Source organism: Oncorhynchus clarkii, chromosome 6 (genome assembly GCF_045791955.1).
Source record: "Oncorhynchus clarkii lewisi isolate Uvic-CL-2024 chromosome 6, UVic_Ocla_1.0, whole genome shotgun sequence".
In the NCBI taxonomy this organism is placed as follows: Eukaryota; Metazoa; Chordata; class Actinopteri; order Salmoniformes; family Salmonidae; genus Oncorhynchus; species Oncorhynchus clarkii.
Genome location: NC_092152.1, coordinates 81,026,425 through 81,037,673, shown reverse-complemented (window position 1 = coordinate 81,037,673; position 11,249 = coordinate 81,026,425). Strand labels below are relative to the sequence as shown.

General features: G+C 39.3%; 1 protein-coding gene across 1 annotated transcript; it reads left to right on the top strand.

Annotated features, from left to right (window-relative positions):
- Positions 1–6,720: 6,720 nt before the first annotated feature.
- On the top strand, positions 6,721–8,970 carry LOC139412256 (uncharacterized). The gene is made up of 2 exons (XM_071159095.1): positions 6,721–6,778; positions 7,334–8,970. Exon 2 carries the CDS (start codon positions 7,353–7,355, stop codon positions 8,238–8,240), a length of 888 nt encoding a protein of 295 aa, XP_071015196.1. The 5' UTR covers positions 6,721–6,778; positions 7,334–7,352; the 3' UTR covers positions 8,241–8,970.
- Positions 8,971–11,249: the final 2,279 nt, after the last annotated feature.

Genomic DNA, 11,249 nt, shown 5'->3' with positions numbered 1-11,249 from the left:
CGTTTCATCATCATGCTGTTATTTTGGAGTTACTGAAGAGTGAAAGTGTTCTATCTCAAACTGTCAGTCATCTCTTCTTAACGATGTCTCTATAGTTACATTACCTGTTCCTTTACATTGTACATATGTCATCCCCACATCTAAAGACCTGTAATAATGAAAGATGAGTGTTTCACTAACCAGGACAGTAACCTTAGCAACCCACAGAGGAGAATGTCATGACATCAATAGAACAATTGATGAGGCAGAGAGAGTCGTCACATGTTCATGCACAAAGGTCCAACCACTTCAGAACATCAGAATGATGTGATAACGAGCCAAGGGTTTTTGGAGGATATATTGACACGGTTGTTGTTAGGCCTGAGACGAAGTCGAGGGCAGGCAGACCGTGGCACTAAATCCTCCAAACACCGGTTTCGAGGGCACCACTTTTATACAATGTGTTACCAACATATTCAAATAATGATTGACATATTTTCATTATTATTATTTTTTTGAAGTTAATTTATTCATACTATTACATCCTTCTACAAGATATAGTCCCGACACAAATCTAGCCGGCTTGTCGTCCGTTCTATCAGTTCGGTTGCTACAGTAGAGAAGCACAGAGTCGTTCAGTCTTTTTGTTCTGTATTTATGGATGTGACCCAGTCATTTGTTCTAAATGTTCTGTTTCCATGGCGGCTGGCAACGTTCTTATCCCTTTCTTTCCTGTTAGCCAACTAAGGCTAACTTACAGCTAGAATAACAGCAAAGTAGCTGCATTTGTTTTAGCTGTTTTCTAGAGATATTTATTTGGATAAATCCATAACAATGAGCTATTGAGGCTCGATTTGTCCTGGCATACAAAATGTGCTCACTTGTCAGGACACTGTTGTTCAGAGAGGCTAACCAACAACACAGCTAACACAATCACTTCAAACTGAAGCTGGAAAGACTGCAAACTAGCGGCACTTCGTTTCATTTGACCTTTTTTCAATTGACATTTCTTTGTATATATCCATAAAAACGATACCAGCTGATTCATGATTTTGACTGGTTGAGAAACGCTGCCTGTCTGTCTTGTCCCGACTCCTGACATGTTCATTACTATGGGACAGCTGGACATAGAATTGGAATATTGAAACAATGTTGCAAATGTCAGAGTCAGACAGCAAGGTTAATACAAATCTCCGCTGTTGCAAACTAAATGTCAGTCTAAAGGAAATGTGAGATAATGTCTAGATGCTTTTTATAGTGGAGATTAAGTTTATAAATTGCTTGGCTGGGATGATGAGACAGTGGATTGTGCAGTCAGATGGAACAGAGTAAATAGACATTTTAACATCATAGATTTAGCCGGTGGTAACTTGTGGAATAGACACTGGCTGGAATGCGGTTTTAACCAATCAGCATTCAGGATTAGACCCACCCGTTGTATAATGTGTATATATAAGCATGTAAAGGGATGTCATGTATCTTAGCTCTTTTTATAGAACAAGTTCATTTCAACTAAAAGAGAGACTTCTGTTTTGTTGTCATCTCCAATGGCCCTGAGTATTCCATCCTCTGACTGAGAGGGGATTTAGCTTATGTTCTTCAATGACAATTGAGATCTGAGTCAGATTCCTTTTTCCTGTGCTCAGCCATGTCTTCTAAGTATCATTTCAAGCAGTTTGAAAACAACATGACTGGTCTGTTTTGTAACATTGGACCACAAATGAGGCACAATTGAAGTCAGTAGATTTAAAGAAGGGTGTTGATTTTCTCCTATGAAAAGGAGGTGCTGGTATTGTATATGAATGGATATGAATAGTGAGTTGAGATCTGACACCATGTTTGGAAGACACACCTGTCAGAACACATGTGCCTCATAAACTGTGATTATTGTGTCGACAAACACTTGAATCTGAAGGATGCCAACAACAATTTCACTTGTTTCTTGGCGATGCCTCCAAACTGCCTTTCACAACGTGAACATGATCAGAAATCCAGTACTGTAGCCCTTTTCTTGGGCACTGGGTTGGACTGGGTTTAACACAACTGTAAATGTAATGTGTTTCTTAACAGAAAGGAGAGAGGACACTTTAAATGCTGACACAGTGCTCAGTTAGATTTATCTTTTCTTTACAAATCTTTAGAAATCATAAAGAAATCATAAATTGGCCACAGAATCCACTCAGCAAATGTTAGAGAAAGTATCTATTGCACTGTAATGATTCTATATAACAGAGTGTCATATCTGTGTTCTACACAATACATTTCTACATTCTGTCATGTTTTTTCTTCTAGTAATGATCAGATAAGACAAAAAGCAGACTGACTCTTTGACATTTGAGGACTGGAGATGTGCATCTCTGGTTTAATGCACAAAATCCCCAGGATTGAAGACCAAGGTCCTCTAGTAGGTATAATGATACTATACAGTTCCATATGGACAGTGGTGGACCGGGACACTGTTAACTACATAGATATTAGTTTGACCTTTGAAGACCAAGGTCCTCTAGTAGGTATAATGATACTATACAGTTCCATATGGACAGTGGTGGACTGGGACACTGTTAACTACATAGATATTAGTTTGACCTTTGAAGACCAAGCCCCTCTAGTAGGTATAATGATACTATACAGTTCCATATGGACAGTGGTGGACTGGGACACTGTTAACTACATAGATATTAGTTTGACCTTTGAAGACCAAGGCCCTCTAGTAGGTATAATGATACTATACAGTTCCATATGGACAGTGGTGGACTGGGACACTGTTAACTACATAGATATTAGTTTGACCTTTGAAGACCAAGGTCCTCTAGTAGGTATAATGATACTATACAGTTCCATATGGACAGTGGTGGACTGGGACACTGTTAACTACATAGATATTAGTTTGACCTTTGAAGACCAAGGTCCTCTGTCAGCAGTGCATTCTTTACATCATATTGTGAATGTTGATCCCAATGACTTTGATCTCCTCCTTGATGATTGTACTGTAACTCTTTATTTTTAACGAGAACCAGCTCAAATGCACTTTATCCTATAGGTATATGTCTGTTATGTTAACTGTTGCTGGACAGGAAGGTGAAAAGGTTAGGGCAGCTCCCAGTCCTAAGTTTGGTCCTCTCCATGGATTCTGGCTTTTATTCTCTCGTTCCCAGTGAGGGAACACACCTTGTCTGAAGGTCCTTTTCAGTACAGTATTCATACAGTGGCTCTTGGTATTCTAATGGGTGGACATGGCATGCATGAGTCTACACATGGAAACCAAGGCTGAGATGAGCCTGGTTTGATTATCTTTGATAAGAGGAACAAGTGAGAGGGGGAAGAGTGTAATCGTTTTGGTCACAGTATACCAAAGGATGGGTGGAAGAGCATATCACCTCACACATCATAGGTGGTATTGAAACACAAAAATAAACTGTTAAAATGAAGAATTGTAACATATTTTCTCCTTCTGTGTTTATCATGACGACACATTATTGCATTATTTCAGATGTAGGTCATAGTTTTTCACCCTGATTTCCTTTTTTACTGACCAGTACAGTAGAGTTTCTGTTTTCAGATGCACCCTGGGAGATTGGGTTTTCCAGCCCGTCCTGTGTGTCTGAGTGTAAATAGGAGAGGAATACTCTCTCTTACTGTAACTCCAAACCAGAACTCTGTTGCTTTTCTGTTTTCAGCATCTCTTTTGCTGATGGACTGACAACACTCATGGTTGAGGATGGACGGTTATGTTACCATATAGCTGCAGTATTGTAAAATGAAACCCTTTCTGTCTGTTCTGTAGATGCTGACCAGTTTTGTGATGAAATGAACACTTTTCACATGTGAATGCTGATACATCAGTCTGAAGAGAGAAACAAGATGGCAGATTATGGGATCTGAATCTTTGCAGATTAACTCAATAAAAGGGATGACAGATTGGCTGTTTGATGAAGAATGTGGTTTGTGACTTTAATATATGATTTATTTATGAACATAAATAGTTGTTAGTCAAGGTAATTCTGATACAATCATTATAGTTTTTTCCCTGATTTGAATCCTTCTCTTCTCAGTTGTTGGATGACAGATGTATGAAGGTTGTTTAGGAAGTAATCTATAATGGGAGGGAAAGAGAATCAATCAATTTATAAAAGTGTTGGCACTAATTTTCCAAAGAGGTCTAACATTGTAATAGACAACAGCATCAGACGCCCCAAACTGTCTGTCTGTCACATAGACCTACTAGGTCTACAATACGAAACAGCGCGTTGGAAGTCAGATTGTCATATGAAAAAAAATAGCGCTGTATTTTACATCTCCCGCGATCTAAAGGCTCTCCCATCTGCGCTCCCAGCTCCAACTCCATCGTCAGGATAGCCAGCTCGTTGACTTCGTCCATTTCGCTCCTCCTGGCCACATGGATACCGGTCGGAGGACTAAACACCTCCAGAGGTTGGTAGTTGTTCACCAGTAGGATGCCGGTGTCAGGCCACCGCTCCGTGTCTCTAACAGGCTGCTGCTGCTTCTGCTCCGCATTGCAATGATTATGGTCCTGCAAAATGGAGGTCCAAATATCCCCGCATGCGTTGGACTGGTCATAGAGAGAGGGGAAGAATCTGGATTTGTTGGCATTCATCTTGTTTTCACTTTTCAGTAGGTCATGAAATCAGATTTGTTTGGATTCGAAAGATGTATTTATATGTAAACACATGACATTAACACGTTCAAATGACTGAGGATCAGCGTCAACAACCCAGGAGGCCAAAGATATCATGTCACAATATTACTGTTGTAAAACACAGACATTCTTTGGAATTACACATAACAATAAAAGAAGGTTCCTTTGAATCACTAATTAATAACTGTAGAATTGTTGGTTTAGATTAAAATGAACTGTGCAGTTCCAGCGAACCAGACCTGGCTGACTGGCCTTGTCACGTACATGAAAGATAAATGCAGCCACCCACACACACACCATGTCATTAAACAGTAGGTCATGAATTCAGATGAAAGCCTGATATTGATTTTTGCATTCAAATGTAAGTATAAAACCGTATTGTACTGGATCATATGAATGATTAGTAGGCATAGTAGATAACAGAAAGACTAAATCCAAAGCATATGGAACAATGTATTTATTTAAAGATTTGTAGGCCAACAGTAGGCCTAATATTTGTGTTTTACCCCTTTAATGTGTAATAATATAAATAATTGTTTAGTGTCCAGTGGGGGGGGTCCTAGCAGATGTCCTTACAACTTTATCTTAATCTCAAATATTGAGTAATGAAAGATAGTGAGGGCATTTCCTGTAAGTGTTAATTTTCAAAGACATGTTTCGTCATATTTGTCCTTTGTTAAAGGGGAAATCTCTCCTGAACAAACACATTTATTTATTTGCCGGGATCCGAACCAGATATGTTTGTAATCAAACATTGGATAACATTATGTATTTTGTCTCATCTAAAAAAGTTGTCTGGGGTGTACCGATTCCATGGAACATGGTTTATGAACTGATACATAAAATGACGCTGGATTAAACACTTTGAGTTTTTCAATTTAAATGATTATACAAAATTATTGCAAACAGTAGAGTGTTATATATATGGGGAATACAACCATCCCAGCTCTGCAGAATTTGCTGCGTAGAGACAATCATTATATAACTTATTTTTGGTACTGCCCATATGTAGCTTGTTTTTGGTCACAAGTTCAGGAATGGCTGAAGGTTTGCAACATTTACCTGGAGCTAACTCTGCAAATAGCACTGCTGGGTGATTTAAAAGTCATAGTCAATCAATCTATAATATAATAATACATACTTTTAGCAAAATGTTTAACTTTAATGTACAATCTGTAGAAACTATGAGAATAGAAAGGTTCATAACCTTCTTAAAACATCACAGCACAGTTGAAAGATATATGGCAAATAGAAATGAAAACGTGATGGTCTTCAGAGATAGATGGGAGGAGTTTTGAGTAGCGTAATGGTGGGACAAAAAGATAACTCATGTAAAATGTTTATATTATGTATAAGCTGGAAGTAGAGTTGTCCATTAGTTTACTCCAATTTGGAGTGGGGTGGTAGGCTTAGGGGAAAATAATAAAGTCAGAAAATACAATAAACATATATATATATATATATATATATATATATATATATATATATATATATATATATATATATATGGGGTATTGGAAATGGTGCAGCTAATTACATTGATAGAAGCCACAATCTCTCTGCAATATTAAATGAGATCTACCATCTAAAAGAAGATGTATATCTAAATAAAATAAATACATCATAGTACAAACTCTGCTGTTCTATTGTGTGGGTAATCATGTTCAACCAATTTGATTTTGTCTTTGTTGTTTGAATGAACGTCTTTGTTGTAAATCGCAAACTGAAGTGGCAGTTTCACCTCTATGGATTCCAACGTTCAGGTCAGGGTCAGAAGGAGACATGAACTGGGTACTGGATGGACAGGTTGAGACCTGACTAGAGTAGGGGTGTGGTCTGTGGAGGAGGAAAGATACAGTTCCTAGTAATATGTATTCTGTAGAACTCTGATAGGTTAATCATTTTCCACCTTAATAATGAACTTGATGGACAGGTTGAGACATGACTAGAGGAGGGGTGTGGTCTGTGGAGGAGGAAAGATACAGTTCCTAGTAATATGTATTCTGTAGAACTCTGATAGGTTAATCATTTTACACCTTAACTGGACAAACTGTATAAAAGAGACACTCAGCTCTCTGATTTGCACACTTTCTACTAGAGACGTCTGACACTCCAGAACAGAGGAAGAACACAACATCACTGGTAAAGAAATGACTTCCAATTAAGGGTCCTGATGTGAATATGAGTATGTCGGTGTGTTACTTTAAAGGGCAGGGTGGTGGTGGGATGCATTGGTTGCACACTTGCTCCACTAGCACCATAACACCTGATTCAGATGATCAAAGCACCCTAGTCTTCAATTTAGATCATAACTGATGTTAAACTGAGCAAAACAAATATGTGGTCAATGCTGTCCTCTAGGGGGCGTTGTTACCACACCTGGTCTATGTCATTATGTGTTGTAGTGTTTCTTTTTCAGTAAACTTATAAATTAATATATTTGTATAATTATTCATTTGACTCAGCCGAGCCCATGTTTCTGTTTTAGTATCTGTTCAGGGCGTTTTTCATGCATCCTTGAAGTCATCATTTTAATGTTTCCCCTTTAGAACAGCTGGAGAAAATGCTTAAAAAAGTTAGCCGTCAATTATTTCATATTTTATCCTTATCAAATGTTCTGGTCTTTGGTGTATTTAGTGTTATTTCTTGCATCATATGAGGTGTTGACCAATTTCACTATTGATTCTTACTTTACAGACACTTGTCTCTACCCAAAATGGCTTCTAAATACATCACAGAAATTGCAATCTCCACTAACTCTGAAAGGGAACAACAGCTTCGTGGCCAAGGCTTTCACATGATGGATGTAAACCTCAACCAAGGCAATTCATCCACCACCAGAGTTTACATGTGGTACAAAAAGGGCAATGAAGAACCCATCACCAGAGTCCAGTTCTCATTCACTGATGGAATGAAAGATGGCCCGAGGAGTGCAGGGTACACTGAGCTCCCAGAAAACATCAACTCTGGAGCAAAGGGAAATGTCATCCATCTGTGGTACTTTAGTGGTGCAAGCCCTAAGTATGACATTCCCATTGTTGATCTGCTACTCACCACTGATGTGAATGCAGAGGCCGCTCAATTCAAATACGGCTGGGAAAGGCTACCATGTGATCTGAACCGCGGTAGCTTAGGAGATTACATCTACCTCTGGGTGAAGAGAGAGAGTGAGACCTACATCTGTGACGTTGCTGCCACCATCTCATACCAAGAACACATCAACCTTTTCAACAAGGGCTACATCCGGATGGATGAAGATCTCAATAGAGGTGCTGGAGGAAGCTGGATCTTCCTCTGGTACCGTCAATCCACCGATCAGGGCTGCGGGGTCACCAGGGTGAATGTCTCCATCAACCATGAGCAGGATTTCAGCCTACAGCAGCGTGGTTTCTCCGTGGTGAATGTTAACCTCAACGAGGGAACATCCGGTCGGCCAGTGTTTGTCTGGCTCAAGAAAGATGGATCTCTCCCTATCAAGGCCTTGACCATTACATCCAACCCCAAGGCAGACGGTCCTTATGAGGAGGCCGGCTTGGTCTTCATTGAAAAAAGTCTGAATTCTGGCAACAACGGTGTGCCCCTCTTCCTCTGGTATGGCAAGTAAAAACCTGAGGTGGAGAGGCAGTCACAGTAAAAATGTGCCAGATGCTAGCTTTTGCATGGCAATTTCTCTGTCTATTTTCTGTTTAATTTTGTATTATCGTTCTGAAAAAAATGTGTAATTAAATTAAACTGAATGTTAGCTTTTATGTCATCAAGTCACTGTCATAGACCATTTAGAAATGTTTTAAAGTTGACTTTAATGTTCTTTCCAATTAATTCACAGTTGAATTATGGTATTACATTTTAGTATTGTCACAGCCGTCAAAGGAAGTGGACATGAGCGTACATATTCCTTTATTCAGGTGACGCCAACAAAAACAATAAACAAAGTTAACTTCCCACACAGAAAGGAGGGAAAAGGGCTACCTAAGTATGGTTCCCAATCAGAGACAACGATAGACAGCTGTCCCTGATTGAGAACCATACCATGCCAAAACAAAGAAATACCAAAACATAGAAAATAGAACATAGAATGCCCACCCAAATCACACCCTGACCAAACCAAAATAGAGACATAAAAAGCTCTCTAAGGTCAGGGTGTGACAAGTAGTACATTTTAGCAGCAGATGTATCTTTTTTCTGACTATTTCAAGGGCTTATAAGGTATTATATCTCATTGTGTCAAATGTGATTTACAAAAAATGTAGTACAGTAATAGAAATAAAATCAAATGATGAATGATTTGTGTGTAACACTGAGAATCCCAGTCTGTTCATCAATAAAGAAACTTTTACAAATCTGAATGTTGGACCTTTTTAAATAACTGCCCAGTCAAAATCTCACTTTTAAAAGTTCATTTTCTATTAACTGATGTCCAAATACTGTTGTTGACTCGTCTTATACTCGTATTTGTGGCCAAAGAGAGGGTTTTGAAGACGGTGGGTGTAAGAGGTCACAAGAGTGGAAGGTCATTGGACGGTGTATTAAGGGGTAGGGTGTGCTGATCTTGGGTCAGTTTTGCACTTACGATTGGGGAAGGGGAAGCTTCACAACTTCAGCAAAATGACCCCCTCTATCAGGAGGATGGTGGGGTCATATGCTGGTTGGAGTGGGATACAGGGGTGCAGGGAATGGTGGTTAGAAGCACTTCCTGTGGACGATGGAAGCTCTAGCCTCCTTGTATTCATCCTTACTGATCCACCTTCGCTGGAAGGTGGACAGGGAGGAAAAGATGGATCCACCGACCCAGACTGAGCACTTATTCTCAGGGGGGTCAATCATCTACACGAGGGGGAGGTTTAGAGAGCAGAGTTCCATATGTTTGAAAGTTCTCTCTATTTTACATGTCCTTTCTTCAGTTTCATTCTTTCATGTAGTTTTGTAATCATAAGAAATAGCTCAAATGTCATAACCCCCTACTGTAAAGAAATGGTGGTGGATCAGTTATGTTTTGGGGCTATTCTGCTTCCACTGGTTTTGTGCTCTTGTCAATTCCATTGTTCCTTCTCAAGCCAAACAAATGTTAAGGAGTTGGCCTGATGGCACAGACCGTCACTGAGGCTACATATTTCCTAGTGCAGAGAGGTAATAAACACACTTGTTATTAGTATGACATTCTCTCACTACCTCCCATGCTAAATATGAAACAGCTAGTAGGTTTTTCTGACCATGCAACTTGACCAGGACAAAGTCTAGGTTCCAGTTATATCCTATTACTAGGGTCCAGTTATATCCTGTTACTAGGGCCCAGATAGATCCTATTACTATGGCCCAGATAGATCCTATTACTAGGGCTCAGTTAGATCCTATTACTAGGGTCCAGTTAGATCCTATTACTAGGGGCCAGTTAGATCCTATTACTAGGGCCCAGTTAGATCCTATTACTAGGGCCCAGTTAGATCCTATTACTAGGGTCCAGTTAGATCCTATTACTAGGGTCCAGTTATATCCTATTACTAGGGGCCAGTTAGATCCTATTACAAGGGCCCAGTTAGATCCTATTACTAGGGTCCAGTTATAGCCTATTACTAGGGCCCAGATAGATCCTATTACTATGGCCCAGATAGATCCTATTAATAGGGCCCAGTTAGATCCTATTACTAGGGTCCAGTTAGATCCTATTACTAGGGTCCAGTTAGATTCTATTACTAGGGGCCAGTTAGATCCTATTACTAGGGGCCAGTTAGATCCTATTACTAGGGGCCAGTTAGATCCTATTACTATGGCCCAGTTAGATCCTATTACTAGGGGCCAGTTAGATCCTATTACTAGGGCCCAATTAGATCCTATTACTAGGGGCAAGTTAGATCCTATTACTAGGGGCCAGTTAGATCCTATTACTAGGGGCCAGTTAGATCCTATTACTAGGGGCCAGTTAGATCATATTACTAGGGTGCAGATAGATCCTATTACTAGGGGCCAGTTAGATCATATTACTAGGGGCCAGTTAGATCATATTACTAGGGGCCAGTTAGATCATATTACTAGGGTGCAGATAGATCCTATTACTAGGGTCCAGATCAGTATTTCCTTATCAGGACACGTGGTCAGATAAAACTCCTGGCCCTACATTATGTTGAATATCTTTGCTGAAGGAGAGAAGGGAAAAAAACACCCCCTGATGTGAAATGAGATGTGTATCAGATGTGTATTTGTGTATCAACCCCTACACAAATGTAAATGTATTATAATCCACATAATAATTAACATTTCCTGTTGGCGCATAAGAATCCCTGAAAATATTATATAATGAGCACATCAAGTGTAAGTTACTTATAATAAAGTTGGATTCTATTGTATGTTTCCTTTCTAATCCACTATCAGGTGTTGTTGTCACTAAGTTGATCTGTCACTAGCAACATGTAGTGTCAAAGGTGATCAAGGTGTCTTTTGCAAGGCAGCTCTGTATCTCACAATTATACAACAATTAAACTAAACGGCAGCATAGAAATACACCAAAGACAAAATAAACAGACAAAACACAATCATGAAAAACAACCATTGGACAAGTTCAGGTAGTACAACCCATTTGGAAGTGCTTAAATCTGTTTTGTGTCTAATTAACATTTGT